At 47.8% G+C, this 18,121-nt stretch overlaps 7 protein-coding genes across 7 annotated transcripts; 5 read left to right on the top strand and 2 right to left on the bottom strand.

The window, feature by feature from the left end:
- On the top strand, positions 1–1,995 carry EV420DRAFT_1767951 (delta9-fatty acid desaturase). Its single transcript, XM_060480945.1, has 6 exons — positions 1–796; positions 853–984; positions 1,049–1,150; positions 1,201–1,327; positions 1,385–1,560; positions 1,613–1,995. The coding sequence occupies exons 1-6, from the start codon at positions 83–85 to the stop codon at positions 1,892–1,894; spliced, it is 1,533 nt and encodes a 510-aa protein (XP_060325711.1). The 5' UTR covers positions 1–82; the 3' UTR covers positions 1,895–1,995.
- A 3,673-nt stretch (positions 1,996–5,668) lies between these two features.
- On the bottom strand, positions 5,669–6,242 carry EV420DRAFT_1648294 (uncharacterized protein; the record flags this gene model as incomplete). Its single annotated transcript, XM_060478132.1, has 2 exons — positions 5,669–6,134; positions 6,190–6,242. The coding sequence occupies 2 exons, from the start codon at positions 6,240–6,242 to the stop codon at positions 5,669–5,671; spliced, it is 519 nt and encodes a 172-aa protein (XP_060325710.1).
- A 909-nt stretch (positions 6,243–7,151) lies between these two features.
- Positions 7,152–9,421, top strand: EV420DRAFT_915534 (guanine nucleotide binding protein, alpha subunit). The gene is made up of 13 exons (XM_060483978.1): positions 7,152–7,488; positions 7,548–7,624; positions 7,683–8,176; positions 8,241–8,293; positions 8,346–8,411; positions 8,464–8,535; positions 8,594–8,620; positions 8,682–8,714; positions 8,769–8,812; positions 8,868–9,048; positions 9,105–9,187; positions 9,247–9,280; positions 9,335–9,421. Exons 1-13 carry the CDS (start codon positions 7,278–7,280, stop codon positions 9,382–9,384), a joined length of 1,425 nt encoding a protein of 474 aa, XP_060325709.1. The 5' UTR covers positions 7,152–7,277; the 3' UTR covers positions 9,385–9,421.
- A 280-nt stretch (positions 9,422–9,701) lies between these two features.
- On the top strand, positions 9,702–10,226 carry EV420DRAFT_1276827 (uncharacterized protein; the record flags this gene model as incomplete). The annotated part of the gene is made up of 5 exons (XM_060467981.1): positions 9,702–9,737; positions 9,796–9,878; positions 9,931–9,955; positions 10,015–10,081; positions 10,144–10,226. 5 exons carry the CDS (start codon positions 9,702–9,704, stop codon positions 10,224–10,226), a joined length of 294 nt encoding a protein of 97 aa, XP_060325708.1.
- A 607-nt stretch (positions 10,227–10,833) lies between these two features.
- On the top strand, positions 10,834–13,372 carry EV420DRAFT_915458 (uncharacterized protein). The gene is made up of 3 exons (XM_060483977.1): positions 10,834–11,339; positions 11,394–11,474; positions 11,534–13,372. Exons 1-3 carry the CDS (start codon positions 10,913–10,915, stop codon positions 13,009–13,011), a joined length of 1,986 nt encoding a protein of 661 aa, XP_060325707.1. The 5' UTR covers positions 10,834–10,912; the 3' UTR covers positions 13,012–13,372.
- A 3-nt stretch (positions 13,373–13,375) lies between these two features.
- Positions 13,376–13,848, top strand: EV420DRAFT_1235147 (winged helix DNA-binding domain-containing protein; the record flags this gene model as incomplete). Its single annotated transcript, XM_060466574.1, has 2 exons — positions 13,376–13,489; positions 13,543–13,848. Coding segments are annotated over 2 exons (420 nt in total), but the record flags the coding sequence as incomplete, so codon positions are not given.
- Positions 13,849–14,690: 842 nt separating this feature from the next.
- EV420DRAFT_1622609 (uncharacterized protein) lies at positions 14,691–16,218 on the bottom strand (the record flags this gene model as incomplete). The annotated part of the gene is given in 8 exon segments (XM_060475824.1): positions 14,691–14,846; positions 14,866–14,895; positions 14,936–15,152; positions 15,253–15,418; positions 15,478–15,626; positions 15,679–15,935; positions 15,988–16,014; positions 16,066–16,218. 8 exon segments carry the CDS (start codon positions 16,216–16,218, stop codon positions 14,691–14,693), a joined length of 1,155 nt encoding a protein of 384 aa, XP_060325705.1.
- Between the last annotated feature and the right edge of the window lie 1,903 nt (positions 16,219–18,121).

Raw genomic sequence — 18,121 nt, 5'->3', positions numbered from 1 at the left:
CAATAATATTCACTACTATTTAAATGGGACACGCCATCTTCTCCCCCAACTACTCCAGTTTTATGGATATCTGGCCTCGATAATGGTCACTATACCTTGCCCCTCCGACAAGTCTTCTGTTGTCCATCCAGGAGCAGCGAAAGATCCATATGAAGATCCTCTTTCTGTACCAGAAAACTACGTGCAACATATTTTGCTCACTACCACACCACTTCCCCCCATAACGAGCTCTTCTTTTTTTCGCGAAGTTGAGTGGACCTCACTCTTTGCGCTCACCATTGTGCCGGTCGCCTCTCTCTATGGTGCGCTAACCACAACTCTACGTCTTCCTACGTTCCTTCTTGCATTTGCCTACTATTTCTACACGGGCTTGAGCATCACCGCTGGATACCACAGGCTCTGGGCTCACCGTTCCTACAACGCCACCCTTCCACTACAAATTTTCCTCCTTCTTGGCGGCTCTGGCGCAGTGCAGGGGTCCGTCAAGTGGTGGAGCCGAGGCCACAGAGCGCATCACAGGTACACCGATACCGATCTGGACCCGTACAATGCCTTGCGAGGATTCTTTTACAGCCATATAGGCTGGATGTTGGTGAGGCCAAGGAGAAAGATCGGCAAAGCCGACGTCAGCGACCTTGGAAAGGATCCGCTGCTCCAGTGGCAACACCGTAATCTTGTCTGGCTCATTTTTATCATGGCATTCGGTGTCCCTACTGCAATAGCTCACTTTGGTTGGGGAGACGCGAAAGGTGGATTCGTATACGCTGGTATCGTCAGGCTGTTAGTTGTTCACCACGTTCGTCATTTCTCCGCCCCTGTCGCTATGTTCTTTTGTTGAGATCTTTTCTATAGTCGACTTTCTGTGTCAACTCTCTCGCTCATTGGATCGGCGATGCCCCCTTTGACGACAAACACACGCCCAAGAATCATGTTCTTACTGCGATTGTTACTGTCGGCGAAGGATATCATAATTTCCATCACCAGGTTGGTTCTTTTATTTTTATCTCTTTCCAAGGTTACCTCAAGATGACATCCTTTTTCTTCCTAGTTCCCAACAGATTATCGGAATGCTATCGAATGGTACCAATATGATCCTACCAAGTGGTTCATTTGGCTCATGGAATGTGTCGGACTTGCTTCGCAACTAAAGGTTCTTTCCGTCCATCGTCTTCTGTGATTCTGGCTAATGTCTTCCTATAGATGTTCCCTTCCAACGAAATCCAGAAGGGAGAGCTCCTGATGGAGATGAAGCGTCTTAGGGAAAGGCAAGAACGCATCGAGTGGTGCAATCACGCGGAACAGTTACCTGTTGTCTCCTACGAGAGTTGTAGGTATTTTCCTAGATTCCAACGCCATGACTGATTCTGATCTTTTCATCTTTCAGTCCAAAAACAGGCTACTAAACGACCTCTCGTTCTTGTCTCGGGTTTTATACACGACATGTCTGGTTTCCTCGAGCATCATCCCGGCGGAAAACCGTTGCTAGCAAGATACATTGGTAGGGATGCAACCACGGCATTTTTTGGCGGCGTGTATGACCATTCGCATGCGGCCCACAACGTAAGTTATTTTGTTTACTCAAAGCAAAGACGTCTTCTGACGGCCTCTTCAGCTGCTGTCAATGAAACGCGTGGGTATCCTTGACGGCGGTCATCCTCATATCTTGGATATTGCAAAAATCGTACCTCCGGGTGAATTGATGAGGGTCGTCAAGTACGGCGAAACATTTCCCTCGAGTGGATCATGGACAGAGGGAGAGGAGACCGCATGGAGCGATGAAGATACGCCAAGGGCTGCGAAGGACATCGATTCGGACGACAACATGTCAACAATAGACAAACGGCCTCCTGCTCTAGAAATTAGAGAACGCGAGGAGGAAGTCAAGATAGAATAAACGGACACCGTATACCATAAGACGTACGCATGTAGATACCGCTTTACACATGCACTTGCACAATAATTTTAATACTCGGAAAAAAAGGTGCTACGGACGAGCCAAGGGCAAGCTACGGATTTTGACTGCAGAAGGAATTAATATCCCGGCCCGAACTTGCCGGTGTGTCAAATTCGGTTGCTACGGGGCCTTTCATCCTCTTTCATCCTAACATCGCGAACATCCAACAAGGCTCTTCGACGGTACCGCACTGCGGACTAGCGGCTACTAGTGGTCCTTGATCGGTGACTGACATACCTTGCTTGGCTTTTTTCATCGGAAATTTCGTTTTAAGATCATTTCGGCATTTCCATCTCAAGCAGAGTGACTCGGACGACTTTCAATTCAGTACCACATAGGTTGACGTGGAAGGCCGCTTTATTTTTTTTTCGATCAGTCAAAAATATCAGTCCAGCTGATGTATTCTGTCTAGGAAGGGTCTCGTCTCTCTTCTACCGTGGAACTTTGACATCTGTCAAGTGTGGCGCATTTCCAGGATGTCTGCTCAAGGATTGCCAGTTCTATGCATCGCTGAATACAGATCTGGGATATTGTGCACGATGAATAAGATATGGTTTGAGCTCGCTAAGCTAGTTCAATCGCACTCGTATTCGCCCAATCCGAGTCCCGCAGTCGCATTTTCTTTTATCCGATGACAAAGCCCGTTCTGCCGCCAAGTTTTTCCTGGAGTTCGAAAAGTGTATCTGCAGTGTTGTCTTGAACGGACTTTCCGTATATAGTATACTCTCTGTGTCTCTGCTTTTCTTCTTTCTTGGACTCGACAGCGTTGGTCAGCCGTATAACCGACTTCTCCTAATCTCTTGTCAAGCATTTTCTATCAAACAGGCGACGGATATACTGGCTTAGCCTGACGTCAAGAATCAGATCCTTTGAAACACCTTGGATAACTCTGAAAATTCCTATCGGTACACCTCTCACTATCAGAATTAGAGCTAACAGTGGGGTCATACTAATTTTGATCTAAATATTGTCACCAGACAGTTTATAGGTTTAAACCTGCATCCTAATACTCGTGGTTTGGCGGCTAGAAACGATATTTAGTGACTTCTCTGTGACAGCCTTCATGGATCCTGCCGTCGATGACGGTTTCTATCAAACGGTACGCTTCCTTACATCTGGTACGACTTCAGGCTTGTTCATGTGCTAGATATAGTTGATCGTATAATATTTTGTAGGCACGCGTGTAACATAGGGCGTCAATGTCGGACAGAAGAACCTTAGTGAACATTTTTAAGGACGCGTTCGAAAGCGAAAGCGCTTTCATCGCTGCTATGAAGACGCCGGAGTGGCTGCTGACTTTGTGAAGATCAATACTGAAGCCGACTGGTATATAATGACGGTGCACATGCACCCAACTACCAGGTTTTCACTTCAGGCCATCTACGCTGCCGGGATACTTGACTCTGGACCGGGCGCCTTCATTAAGAGGCAGGATTTTATTCCCAATAACCCGCGTTACACGTAATATCTTTTGTTTTTGCGACATTAATATTCAGGTGCTTTCCGCGATACCTGATGACGAAGGATACCATCCATGACAATCTTTTGGTCTTCACCCCAGATATTGCACAAATGCACAAAAGAAGTCTGGTTCATGCCCTCGGAGAAGCCAACAGTTTTGCCAATCATGTATAGTGAGGCTTCTGTCTCCATCGATCTGCCTATTGATCTTACATGGTATCCAAGGCGCAGGAGACGTCAGCAATTCCGCCGGGGCTGCGCTGTGAGCATTGGATTATACCCTATACGCGTAAGCGTATCTGTTTTCTGTCTGTCTAAGTTATTTGAGTGAATAACCTTGTCCGTAGGCGGCATTTGGGGGTATCTCACTTCTTTTTAGGCATAGAATACGAGTTGCAACTTCGTACGGAGACTCCTTTCACCTCGCTGATAGTTACTTACAGTTCCCTATTAGATTCAACCCTGCTGAATCGACTTGTGCTTCCTGAACCTGTAGTATTAGATATAATCGGAGAGAACACGGGTAACTCTAGCCAGGCTTAGGCAGTGGAGTTGTTGATAGATGACATCCCTCTTATCTCTGATGATGGCTTTTACGAATACCGTGTTCTCGTCCGTGCCCACCTCGTCAATTCTTAAGTATTCACGAAAACAAACGATTTCCCGGACGAAGATTTAACTCGACCTCAGTTTTGCCGGGAACTGACAGCTCTCGACGACCATGCAGATTAAAAGACTGACCATCGGATACGTTATTAGTACTATCACAGAGCTGAGTCTAATTAACAATTTCAGTCATGCCGACGACGATTGCGGCTAACCTCTCCAGGCTAAACGTATGAAACGAGTGATGCGGCAGAACAAGGGGAGCCGGTGATTGAGGCTACTCAGGTCACATCTGCATTTGATGTCGCTGAAATGGAATTCATCTTCCTCCTTCAAATTTTAAGGTTGTCCAACTTCGCCATAGCCTACCACCCGGGGTATCAAATTTTTGGTTTTGTTTCCAATATTTCAATGGGAATGCATTTGTATTTGATGCCTCGTATGGGATATGCATCAGATATAGTCAAGGATATTTAAACAAGAACATGCCAGCAAAGACGCCTAGATTTTCGTACATGAGGTCGTAAAGCCGGGCGCCACAACAAGTGAACGGCGTGAGAACATTCACCTTCAATGTACGGGATATTCAAACTCCGGTCGCTAAAACTACTTACTCAATACTATCACTGGCCACGATCGTGAGTATCAAGCCCCAAACCAAAGGTATGTGCCTTGCAAATGACCAACATCTTTCCAGGTCTACCCAGTACTCGTCTCAGCCGCGATCACGTGAATCGCTCGTGCCGCTTCACACTGTCGAAATGTTCCCATTGCGCCGATGGGATGGGAATTCAGCCAAGGCTGGCCAGTCCTAACGGTGACTTATCTAGAATTTCCATCTTCCAGCCCAATGGAAGGAACCAGTCACTGTACAGATTGACAAGATGTTGCTGCGCATTATATAAAGGATGCCTGTCAGTGTTCCCTTTGTATCATCCGATACTTACACTCTACGACGCAATGAATCTCTCAGTAGTGTCCGGACAGATGTGTACGTTGCGCAACCATCGTGTCTAGTGCCTACTCCCGAACTACAGCAGCATGGTCGCGCAAACGACACAAATCCCCGTCCAGGACCACTGATTGGAATGTCCCCACGTTGAGATTCGGGACCCGTCCATATCGTGGGAAGGTTGGAATAATGTAACCATGCGAAGCGCATTGAAGCCGCCTCTGAGGAGCGGGGCAATGTGCACAACCCACAGCCTTCTCGTTCACGAACTATGGATTCTAATGCCTAGGACCCGTTGTTTCAAACGCTCGGCAATCTGTTCAGACAATGCCAGCTCGAATGATCCTATCTCTCTTCACAGCTGTGTACAAGACTTAAATTTTTGTACTCTGTTTGGTCTATTCAAGTAATCGGTAAAGTGTCCGGCGGTACATCATTCTTCGCCTATTTGACTATACAAACACTACCGGCGGCTTTGTTGTGGCCTCTGACAACGATCGGAAATACTGGGCTTGGGCTAGGCTCTGGGCCTTGCCTTCACATCTTGATTCTGTAAAGTTCAATATACATTTAGATCGGTATTGAGGTACCTATGTTATCTGAGCGTTAACTGGGTCCAGACAAGCCGCGAAAAGTCAGTCGGCTACGACTAAACAAAGCGCATACTGCTACGCAATTCAATTGTCAGGTTCAATTTAAGCTTTGGCCCTTAGCTGTCTCCTCGTCTCCATCAAGGCCTTTCCGAGCAGGTTTAATCCCCACTGGTCCTTCTTATTCATCGCATTTTTCTCTCCATATCCGATTCCCCATATTCGATCCCGGGGACTGGCCTCTACAAGAACCTTCTCGCCAGTTCCGAGTAGCAACTCTTTCAGCTCAGGATTCTGCTCAAATTTATGTAGGTTTCCTTCCAATACAATCCGACTTCGTTCGCGGTTCCAGATATCATCGTCAAAATCGGAGACTTGTCGGCCGAGAGCCTTCACCGCTGCAAGGCCGGAAGTAAGAAGTACTTGCCGAGCAATTGGAATGTCATTGAAAAGGAGTGCTTTTTGGAACATCATCCAATGCTCGGCCGTAGGGAATGTAAGTGTCTCGGTCTCTTCTGAGACGGTTATTGGAAGGGTGAATGGAGAGGGGTACCATTGGCCAGCCCAGCCACTAGGATACGTGCAGGTCAACCACGAACAATGTGAACCCCATATTAAAGACGTACTTAGGCTGCTGTGGCTTCCAGAAGAGTACATGGTCATCTTTGGTGAGCGGCATTCTTTGTGCGGATGCGTTTCGAGGTTATTGAATCGTGCCTTTTCGTGTCAAGGAGCCTTTCAACGGTGTCAAATCTAGAAAAGTCATGGTGACTCAACTTTGACAGCAATCAAGTCTAATTGAATGGGGCTGTGGCTGGATCGACCCATCATTCAGGCGTTCACGAGCCATCATATCTGCCTCCGTAAGTTGCGGGATTTATGCCTGCCTCTTACTGCCCAAGTGAGATAACACCAGTTATACTTGTGACATTGGAATAAAACTTGTCGACTTTCGCAGATCACAATTAATTTGATGCGCCACAATTTTCAAGTCGACAAATGTGCAGTCTCGCTTCCTGTTCTTGCGGTGCCGACTGCACATCGCTCGAATACGAGTCCTGAGTTCGACTTTCCGATCATCTGAGTCTTGTAGGACGAATTCTCCCAAAAGAGTCCAGAGTATTGGCTCGATATGGTATGGCGATGCGAAGGTTCCACAAGGTATGCTCTATTTACGCCGTGTAGTGAGGCTTTCTGATCTACCGGAACATTGTATCCTAGCTATTGGTGCCGGCGCGTTATTCACGAGCTTACGCGTCGCGCGCGCACCTGAGTAATATTGGCAGCAGAATTCGCTTAACAATTCTTCCCTGACCGTCCAACGATTAAATGGAACTCGAACCTTTTTTCCGAGCTGCATTTTACACACCACTATCTGGGCTCCACACGCGTTCAATACCATGTGCCCCTTTGGCCCGCTAGGGTCGGACTAATAGGGGAACTCTTGGTCTCCGAGTCGGACCCACTCACTCGACCCGCACACTCGAAGGGTTGTCTTACATTTCATTCATTTTTCTCTGCACAAGAAGGTGGAAGGCGGTGGTGCCGCGGGCAATTGAATGTGTTTCACAAGTCAAAAAGCCGACCCTCGGGTGTAACCTTAATCCAGAAACCAGCTCAATTCAAATTACCAACAGCCGATCATGTACCATGAGAGCTTATGATTTGACCGGACCCTCGCTTGCTTTCCATAGCGTGTTTGCTTTTCCCCTTCATGCCTAGTATTGCGACGATTGGGCGTACTTCGACAGACGGCGGCGGACCTTGGCCACCGCCCAATCCACCGGATGCTAATGAAGAGGAACGTTTGGCGCGCCTGGAGAGGGAGAGAGAGGCACAGAAGGTCAGTGATGCAATAGACCGTGCCATCAGCGTCGAGAAAGAGCAGAGGAAGAAGCAGAATGGAGTGAAGCTGCTTTTATTAGGTACGTCGCCTCAGCGCTTTTGGAGCCCGCTCTTTCTGACTGTGAGAATGTACATGTAGGCCAGGCAGAATCTGGAAAGTCTACCATCTTGAAGAACTTTCAGCTGCGTTTCGCACCGAAAACTTTTCAGGCCGAGGTATGTAGCTACCCTCGTCGTATATTTGAACCCATTGCTCATCGAAGCTATACTTTAGGCTGAACTATGGCGACCTATAATCCATCTAAACCTTGTCCGTTCTGTCAACTTCATATTAGACCTTCTATCATCTGAAAGACCGACAAGTTCATCACCCTCCATGTCCCCTTCCTCCGAACCCGATAACCTGCGACGAATACAGTTCAGTCTACGGCCACTGAAGCAAGTTGAGGACTCTTTGATGCATCGTATATCTGGTTCATTATTCCTCCCAGTCGTCAGCGGCGACGAACTGAAGGAATTTCCCCGGTATCACCCTGCCAAAGCGTCCGAAGTCTCTGTACGATCTGGCTCGGGCTGGATGGGGTTCATGAAACTTCGGAAACCAGCTGATTCCTCCTCCGGCCGGTCTGCACAGGAAAAGATGGAGGACGAACAGAATAGGCGGATATTGGAAGCCTGTGTGGATGATATCCAGACTCTATGGAGGGCGAGGGAGGTGCAAAATCGCTTAGCGAAGAGAGATATATCTTTGGTTCACCAGCCGGGTTTGTAAGTGTATTCAATTGCTCAGGTTCGTAACAGTAATGTTAACACATGGTCCTTTTCTCCGCAGCTTCCTAGAAGACGTCGAAAGAATATCAAAACAGAGCTATGTGCCTACGTCTCGCAAGTCGTTTGGTCGATTACTACGTGCTGGCATGACTAACTGGAATTATAGAAGATATACTACGCGCAAGGGTAAAGACGATAGGGCCCGAGGAGCATCGTATACCAATGGACACAGGTGTGTATGGTGGTATGATCATCAAGATCTCCTTCGCTGATTCAGGGTCGAGGTGTTTTTCCGCCAGGTCCAGAAGGGAAACATTGGATAATATACGATGTTGGAGGCAGTCGGAGTCAACGAGGTCATTATTTTTGTGTCACTTTCACTTAATAATAGTATTGACACATCTCTCTTATCAGCGAAGTGGGCACAGTTCTTTGATGATGGTACGTCGCCTTTGTGTTCGGGCCTAGGCACGGTGATACTGACAAAGCGCATGGTCTTTAGTTACGGCGATTATTTTTCTAGCACCTATATCAGGTTTGGACGGATTCGTCCTCATAGCACCGTTTAGTTAGCTGAAATATCCAACAGCCTTCAATCAAGTCTTGGCTGAAGATGCTACCGTAAACCGGCTGGTAAGTCCGTCCGCATAGTATCCTTAGGAATCTCAACATTAAAGGTTCACTCCAGGCGGATTCATTCAAACTGTGGAAGATGATATGCAGTAATAAGCTGCTCGCCCCTGTTGACTTGATCTTGTTCTTGAACAAGATGGATATACTCGAAGCAAATCTTGACTCTGGCGTACAGTTCAGCAAATACGTGCCCAACTATAAGGACAGGCCGAATGAAGCTAAGCATGTCTCCAAATGTATGTAACATTTCTGTTGTTCTCGGCCTAGATCCTGATGAACCACCTCCCAACAGATCTGCTGGATGTTTTTACGGCAATGCATAACCAGTCAACCCCAAAGAAAAGGAAGGTTCATGCGCATCTGACATGTGCAATAGTACGTAGTAGATTTATCTTTGACCGGATCCTCCCCTGACTAGTATCTCAAATTGATAGGATACTGAATCTACGTCTTTGGTCATCACACAAGGTACGAACTTGCCAATATCTGCGAGGATTATTTGACCTGTAATGCTTCAAGTAGTCCAAGAAGTTATACTCGTCAAGACATTGGCGCAAACCAATATTTTGTAAAGATTTATACGGTTATTTATTCATATATCTCGTGGTTTTGCTTTCCTGTTTCCCTCTGCTCAAATAGTTTACCTTAGTACTGTATATTATATCTTCTCTGTAGAATTACTTCTGGTGCATCATATTTAGGTGTCGTTATCCAGATCCATAGATGAGGAAAGGCGGAAATTGTGAAAAAATGTCCCATCTTTAGTTTGTCAAGGAGCACCTGGGGATCACCACGTGCATGACGTACATCGACCGCATGCGCGCTCTGGATTCGAACTTGTATCATACCACCACTTCCTCTAGCTTCCTTGCCTCTTTCTTTGCCTAAGATGCCTGTCAAGTCCTCGGATATCCTTTTAATTATTGTCAGGAAGGCATTTTCTTCCTTGGCCGGCCGCAGCTGACGGTTCTGGGTTACTACAGGTTGCTATTCTCTTTCCGCCTGCAGCTGCCTTCTTCGTCTCTGGCTGTGGTGCTGACCTTCTCATCAACTTCCTCTTGACTCTGTGAGTTATACTTGTGCCGACTTGCCCCCCGGACTGATTGAGGTATGTACAGCATCGGCGCTTTCCCTGGGCACATTGTAAGCGCAGCTACGCATCGGGTACGTTGTATTGAGACCTAATCAATTCCTCTGCACAGCACGCTTTCTGGCTTATTTACAAAAAAATCAAGGCGGAAGAGTTGTATGGTCCGGGGGGGTACGAATGTGCGTAATGCATCTCTTGGTATCGAAGTAGACTTGCTAATCATGTTGTTTATGTTGCTTAGATGTGGGATACGGTTACTATCAGCCCGTTCTCAACTCTGCGCCGTATCAAGCACCTCCTTCTTATGGCGCCACAAATGCATAGACACTTTGATCTTACCGTAGATATCCCATTGATCCCCCGAACTTTCTTGGCTTGGTATTTGTCTGTATATACGCGATAGTACTGGTTTATTGGTTTCTATACATCTGCTTCAGCTCCGTGTTTTTGCGGTTGACCATCACTGGATCCAACTGATTACTTCTTGGGCAACAAGGATACTCTGTCGATATTATCTGGGCAACAACCTACTGGGAATTCCGAATATCATCAGCATCTCCGATGGTGTTCATAATGGTGTATGAAATGACTGTTATCGGTGTTTGAGGCAGGGTGTCTCTCAGTTGTTCAGAATATTTGCTATGCATCTAGTTTTCCAGGACAGCATATTTGTGGGGATTTTGGGTGGTCAGAATGTGCATTTGTGGTACCACTATTCATCCTAAAAGTTGGACGTTGATGGGCGGTGACTCATCCACATCTATCATGGTACCATCGCGTCGCTTTGTTTCATATAATAAGAGCAAGAATGCTCTTCCCAGTTAGAGTTTTGCGAGAAATAATAGGAAATAATAATGTTCGAGTTTAGAAATAGGGGCGTATTTCATCTTTTCTTGGAAGAGCGGGGGAAACAATCACAAATCACGGCTTGTGCAGCGACCACCACCTCCTCTCATAATCTTCTCCTTCCTGTACGTCCGGAATCAAGAAATTGTATTCTATCGACATCCATGGCGACCCCTTCAAGGCTGTCGTATGCCGATCTCGCCAGGAGAGCCCAAAATATTCGTTCACCAAACGACGTTCAACGAGCAACTACAAGCAACGCTTCGTCGACCTCAACAGTCTCTACTTCCTTTTCCAAAACCAACTCAAATTCGACAACACCGAGCTCGTCCATTATCCTGGGAACACGACCGCCCTCGCCCTCACTCGATACCACTGACGCGAAAGTGCCGGCTGTAAATGTCTGGAACGTCCGCAAGGAGCAAATGGCGGCTTCGCGAACGACAACTCTCAAGCCATCGATACCGAACTTTGTGGAAGATGATGACCCGTTTGTGGTTCGGATGCCACAGCAGCCAATACCAGACGATGGCGACAGCTGGCCAGAGGTGGGAAAATCGGTGTCGAATCATAGCAGCTCGACAACAAATGGTACGTATTAAGCTCCAATCAGTACTCACAAATCATTATGAAACATACTTATAGGTGAGGAGGAGTCACAGTCGGGAACAAGTGAGTCGACACGACATATCAGTAATTTTGGCGAGCCAAGGCCGATGACAAAAAGTGCGCGTGGCCTAGCATACCTATCCTATTTTTCCTGATTTCTTTGTTGTGCATCACAGACGAAAAGCCAAAATGGATCCCAATACCTGCTGAGGAGCTGCAAGCTGCTGCCGACGCCGCACTCCGCGCCACCTCTCATTCCAAGTCTCACCCTCGTTCACGACATCCTTCACATTCCAATTCAGTAAGAAATACCCCAAGTGGTTCCCAGAGTCGGACCCAGTCTCGCGTCCAGAGTCAGGCCTCAAGCCCAAGACCTCCTAGAGGGAGGCGATTACCGGACGAGGAATTAGCAAGCACCTCGCGGTCGTCTCCGCAAGTTCAAACACAAAATCTTCCTTCACCCTATTCGTTTTCACCGCAGCCTGTAGTCAGTGCACCGTATTATACCTATCACAGCCCCTCGCATCAGCAGCATCTACCCTTGCCGTCACCATATTCTATGTATCCGCCGCCACCGCCTCAACCATACTTGTACTGGAATGGCTACCATACATCAGGATCTGGTCATCATACGCCAGAGTATGTAGGATATGCATACCCCCCTCCCCAACCATTTCCTTCTCAAGTCCTCCAACCTCCTCCCCAAACAGAAATTGAACCTCAGCCACATCAAGCGCCGAACGGCACACCGTCGACCGACCATCCGCCGAATAGCACCGCTGCGACGAAACCCCCACGACCGGAGGATTCCGAGGCTGTTGCCGGACCTGCACTAGGGCGCGAGGGATCCGAGCCATCGAGAAAAGTGGTATTTGGCAGTGTTGGCATGCCAGGTAGTAGTCAGGCGCCGAGCCCCGCTCCGCCTTCGACCGATAGTGCAGTAGCACATGGACTGGAGAGAGCTTTTAGCGGCTTCTCAATTGGTGTCAAAAAAAGGTCAAACGACGAAGACGTCATAGATCTCACAGAAAAAAGGTGGGAATTCGGAACAACAGGCTCAATAGTAAAAGAAAATCAGGTTACGCGGGAGGAGAGCGTCGAGGAGGTTGGTGAAAATGGAAACCGAAACGAGCACTATCCTCCTCATCCAACGTTATCTGTCCTTGAAATTCCGCAGTTTGGAATACCTCCGATAATGAACGGACCGGTGTACGATCAGGGACCAGCACCGAATGGTGTTGAGGCTCCAGTGGACACATACCAGTCTCATCATCGTCACACGCAGTCCTCAATAATGTCGCCTGTCGAGATCGATGCGGCGAATCACACGGATGAGGACTGGGCGGTCAAGGATTTTGGGTTCGGGTTTGGACGTGCCAGTGGGAGTGGATACGCGGTGCGCACGACGAGGGAGGAAAGATTGCGAAGGGAATATGAGCGAGAGCGCGAAATGGATAGGATTCGAGCAAGGGAAAGGGAAAGGGAAATGGAGAACGAAAATGGTGTTGTAAACGGTGCTATCAGTGGAAATGGGGCTAGCGATGGCTGGAACGAAAATGGGGACGTGCGGGAGCGGTCACCGTACGCTCCCCGAGGAAAGCGTGGTGGCTTTTTCGGTAGCCATAATAACGGTTTTGACAGAGGGATACTATAATGGTGAGAGGAGAGGGCGAGGATGGAGATCTAGAGGGCGGGGCGCTTGGAGGGGATACCAGCGTGGCGGTGCACAGGCGCCTGGTTACTCTCCTCAGCAGCAGCACTTCGTTCCTCAGTTTGCTAACAGTGTAGGCGATGGGTTGGGGTACAGTGATGGATATTATCCTACCCATGGGCATATGTACCCACCGCCTCAGCCTCAGCCGCAATACTTCGATCCTGGGTATGACGGATATCCAGGTGGTATTATGCAACCGCATCAGCAGCATCAGGATCCGGGTATGCATGGGCTGCCACCGCCTTTGCCCATGAGTGGTGTGCCAGTACAACCGCATAGTCCGAATGCGCCACCGTTGCCGACGCCTGTAACGGTGCTCACATTTCCACTCGATTCTACGAGATGGTACCTGCTTGGACAGCTCGAATATTATCTGAGTGTGCAGAATATGGCTCAGGACTTGTTTTTACGGCGGCAGGTAAATTCGTGTCACTCAAATTTCGATCATCTTCTCACTTGACTGTTTTTTAGATGGACGCGCAAGGATGGATACCGATATCACTCATTGCCTCGTTCAATCGTGTTAGGCAAATAACGGGTGGTATTGATAATGGAATTGTGAGAGATGTGCTCACCCTTTCTATGATGGTAGAGCTACATGCGTCTGGGAACTACGTGAGAATGGTCGGGTGGGAGCAGTTTGTGTTGCCGGATGCAAAAGAGAGTGCTATCAGCGTGGGCAAGTTGGAGCACCGGGTCGAAGTAGAGTCTGAAGATGCGAAAGATGACGAGGAGGAGGAGGAGGAGGATGACGTTGTTTTCGTTATGGGAAGCTAGACGTCAAGCAAGGACTCGCCCCTTCACTCGACGATGCAGTCGCTCCCATCTATTATGGTTTTTCATTCGTCGATTCGTTTCTAACTATACCCCTTCGGCGAGCTTTTTTTTGGTTCCAGGGGCCTGTAACTTACTCACCTGTGCTGTCTTCGGCTTTCAAGCTTGATCTTGTTGTACGTGTTCCTCTGAGGTTTCTTTCGTGTTCTATATTTTTCGCCTGCGCATATTTTTCCAACCAACCTAGCATATACACTTATACATACAACCACCTGCATCAATATCAATATCACACATACGCTTTGGAACGTTATAATCTTCTGGCCTTAGGTGCACAGACGTAGGTTCATCAGAGGGTGGGATGCCCGGGGGTTTCTTGACTTATCGCGATTAGCTGAAGTTGGGATGGAGAAGTTTGGAGAGGTACATTGAAAGTTTGGAGTCAGCATGATTCTGAGATTTTGTGGTGGAAGGAGGTTGGAATTGGGACAAGCATTCAGATCAAGAGCATTATTTCCCTGATCTCGGATGTATACTTGGGGGAAGGTAAATACATAGCTTGCATAAAGCATTCAATACGACGTAACTTAAAGCTTGAAGCGCTGTCATTGATATGTCAGGAGAATAGAATAATTGCCGCTGGTAGAGTCAGTTATCACCTCCTTGCCGTATCTTTTATGTCAGCGTGAATTTTGATGAGTCCACAATATACAGTTTCCCCCAAAAGTCTGATTGATATCCATATCGTATTTGCACAGGTGCAAGTAAGCACTGTGAGAGCTTCCATATTGGAACACAACCAAGAATAGTCACAATCAGTGATACCTGACAATAATTTGGGAGTTCTACGGGATTCTCCACATTGCAATCCCGCTCCTCTCCTTGTCGACTTCATCCACGACTTCCTTGCACCCCTTGCTTCTAACAGCCTGCCTGCGAGTAGTAACATCAAAGACTGCCTTGAGAGTATTCCTCTTCACATCTTCGTCATGCTCGGAACTCTCCCTCGTCGAGAACAACCCTCTCCCAATCAATACATAAATCCAGGAACTCATAGAGTGCGCTGACAATTCCTTCGAATTGCCTTGACGGGCTTTCGGCATCCTTCGGGAGGAAGTTCTATCTTCCATAGCTCTTCCAAGGTAAGCGCATCCCACGCCAAGAGCGGTGCGCCGACTTTGACGGGAACCACGATAGCTGGGCAGCCGTTTAGAAGCAGATAGTTAATGACGCTTTCTCCCGGGCGCGCGCTTGTTGTCCAGAGCTTCCTATGGGGCTTCAACCCCACTAGGACAATCACCATGCGCCTGGGAGACGGAGGCGCTGGGAGAGGTGTAAGTTGAGGAGTAGGATCCCCTTCGTTGGTACCTTTTCCCAACTCTGGTGACGGGGAAGGACTGCGAGAACGGAGAGAGAATGTTAGACAGAGACAAAGAGGGTATATTCAGATTTGAAAGGGAAGAGCGTGAAGGTTCTTCGGCTTGAACGACCTTTACCTCCGGGGGAGGAGTAGTTGTTAACATAATGACTGATGCCGATTCTTTCATGAGCGTCTCGCCGATTTTATAATCTCCTAACATAGGGTAAAAACGGTAAGTATGGTAGTAGATCAAATGGAAGACTCTACAGTACCTTCAAGGAATGGGCCGTGACAAAAGAGAACATCAGGTTGCATTGTACGAGGAATGATAGGCCGGCGCGAACTGGTGAAAAGGTAAGGTGAAAACCATCCTTTTTCGACGGAGAAGTAGTCCACCACCAAGGAGAAAAGAGATGGATCCCTGAGCAAACATAACGTTGACAGAATCTCTCTTCATCGCGAGTAAGGCTTACTTATGTACACTGCTCCTGAAAAAACCAAGAGCGGCGTCTTCCATTGTCTGCTTGAACTTGAGTGTGATAAGAATCACTTTAACGCTTGTAGTCTCAAGAAGCTTTGAGTGTGTGGGTATGATGTGCTTCACTGCCTTATCGATGACCAGGTCATTTGCTATCTTTGTGGTAGCCTCGAAACCCGCGTGTATTCCTATCTCAACAAGGATGGAATCCCCGAGCGATCCCACGACGAGGTCGGATACTGGACCCATTACCTAGCGATTTAATTAGTATATTGAATGGTACTTCATCGATTAACGCGCATACTGGGGCAGCTACGGCAGCCATGCCTCCCTGTGATTATTGTCATCAGCGCTCGTAGAATGATGGAGAAGATCAACGTACGGTCGCGGCGATTACAGTGTGAACCGCGATATCCCGAAAGCGTATGCACGGTAGCGAAAGCGGCGAAGAGTCTCCCCAGGGTGAAAGACATATAATACTAGTACCAGCTGCTCGGAGAGATTCATACGATGATAGTACGATCCGGCCTGTCATCGACTGATCACAGTAATCGTAGCATGAGGACACGTATCAAACAAGGTTAACATATATTCCACTTACCCCCACGAGCTTGCGCATTATCCAAGGCGCCCTTATCTCCTTTTCCTCATGAGAATTGCCGCTGGGATCCAGAGCAATAACCGAGCTAGGATCAATAGGACCTAAGGCGGAGGCGTCAGGCATAATTCCTGTTCAGGAATACTGAGACAGAATCAGTCGTAAACGTTTCGAGTGGTCAGTAGGAACTTGAGTGTGAGTATCCAGGAACGCGGCGTCCATGATCATGGTTGTACGGAATGACAATAATAGAACAATACCACGTGCACCGCCATCTATTTTTGATACCTTTACCATCTGCTTGGGTGTGCCGGAAATCTTGCACATGCGTCCTAGGAATGAAAATTTATCAAGTGGATGGTAGTTGACTAACCAAGATACCTTTGCTTGTGTCCGAAACCCGGAAAGAACATTCCTCCCGGTCCAGTTGGAAATCTTCAGTCAATACTGATCACCAGATGGATGCAATCACTGTATCCCAAGAAAAGGTAGTAGGAGCACAGGATTGAAGATTTCGACTCACAAAGTACATTCGGCATGCCAACAGTTGGCCCACGCCTAGTGCAACGGCAGCCCTCGACAAGAATGTGAAGAAGAGTAAGCAAAGTAGCAACGCCGAACCGGGAGGTGAAGGAGGCTCGTAGAGGCTGAGTAAAACGGAAAGTTTCACGCAATGATAGGAGCGATGCAACAACGACCTCATAGATCAATCCAGCCAAGTTTTTCTTTAGCTAGATGGCCTCATGATTGCTTCGCGCGCAGTCGTCGGCTGTCAGTCATTCTATTCATCTACACATCTACGAGGCTTGAGGGCCGCCTAAGCTTACCCTAATGTCGCTGGTGCATCATTAACGCCTGTCTGCTAATTCCCCACAAGCGCCTTGCATTAGAGGGTGACCTGAGCTTCGACAGCATCTTCATCGCATACACAAGTTGCAGTAAACTAGGAGAGGAAAAATAAAACATACCTGACAATTCGCGTGCAGCTACCAAATAGATATATCGTATACGTTCGTGTCAGACACTCCACTCATCTAAGTCTGAGAGAGAGGCAGGAATCGCGTGAACTCTTACAATTATCGGGTTTAAATGGTGTCCCATTCATGATGAATGTTTATAGCTAGAGAGCGCTCGAGAGTCCCAAACGACGATCCTGACCCATTCTCTGAACACACCTTGATCTCTCGGTTCCGCAAAGCTTGATCTATAACTTTACTCATGCCACAAGTATTATATACTTATGCACAGGCTGCATGGATAGCAATATGGATTGGGTTGGGTAGGGCCAAGTGCGGATCGGTCGTGAGCCTGCATCGCTTCCAGCCAGGTGCGTGGGCTACCGGAGGAGCGTGAGCTGACACTGTGAGCGTCATGACATTGTTAACGTGGTTGGTGCCAATTCCTTTAAGTCTATCAAAGCCACCGAATCGTTCAGGAGTTTCGAAAAACTTGAATGCCTGATGAACTTGTTGTCATTAGCAACTAACAAGAGACTCCACACAGTTTAAGGCAAAAGCGCTCCCCTCAGCATGCTTCTCTGAATTCGGTGCAAAGAGGAGGGGAATGATATGAGCAACATGTGCTCGGACTGTTTATGGTTCTCATTGTGTCCCTTGCGCGGCAAACTGATAGTGTCCGGCGTCTAGGGCTTCAGTGAGTGCGCATCTATGATTGCGGCAGTCTGGGCTTCATGGGGCTGGGACGTACGTCTTGTTTTAAGGCTAGGTGATCCGCGTCAAGCATCCCGGGGTTTTCCTTCCAGGTTCTCCAGGTCCTACTCGACTGCATACCTGGGGAATCTTTTCTCTGGGTTCGAACTGGTCACAACGTAACCAGAATA

This window comes from Desarmillaria tabescens (assembly GCF_030435595.1).
Source record: "Desarmillaria tabescens strain CCBAS 213 chromosome Unknown EV420scaffold_48, whole genome shotgun sequence".
NCBI lineage: Eukaryota > Fungi > Basidiomycota > Agaricomycetes > Agaricales > Physalacriaceae > Desarmillaria > Desarmillaria tabescens.
Note: the sequence above shows the minus strand (reverse complement) of the source record. Positions and strands in the feature narration are given on the sequence as shown.

Bases quoted from the DNA above. Each gene is read 5' to 3' on its own strand.
- EV420DRAFT_1767951 (XM_060480945.1), top strand. From the start codon at position 83: ATGGTCACTATACCTTGCCCCTCCGACAAGTCTTCTGTTGTCCATCCA. The intron at 1,151-1,200 runs GTTCTTTCCGTC...GTCTTCCTATAG, and splicing joins GACTTGCTTCGCAACTAAAG to ATGTTCCCTTCCAACGAAAT. The intron at 1,561-1,612 runs GTAAGTTATTTT...CGGCCTCTTCAG, and splicing joins ATTCGCATGCGGCCCACAAC to CTGCTGTCAATGAAACGCGT.
- EV420DRAFT_915534 (XM_060483978.1), top strand. From the start codon at position 7,278: ATGCCTAGTATTGCGACGATTGGGCGTACTTCGACAGACGGCGGCGGA. The intron at 8,294-8,345 runs GCAAGTCGTTTG...CTGGAATTATAG, and splicing joins GAGCTATGTGCCTACGTCTC to AAGATATACTACGCGCAAGG. The intron at 8,621-8,681 runs GTACGTCGCCTT...CATGGTCTTTAG, and splicing joins GGCACAGTTCTTTGATGATG to TTACGGCGATTATTTTTCTA.
- EV420DRAFT_915458 (XM_060483977.1), top strand. From the start codon at position 10,913: ATGGCGACCCCTTCAAGGCTGTCGTATGCCGATCTCGCCAGGAGAGCC. The intron at 11,340-11,393 runs GTACGTATTAAG...ACATACTTATAG, and splicing joins TAGCAGCTCGACAACAAATG to GTGAGGAGGAGTCACAGTCG. The intron at 11,475-11,533 runs GTGCGCGTGGCC...TGTGCATCACAG, and splicing joins GCCAAGGCCGATGACAAAAA to ACGAAAAGCCAAAATGGATC.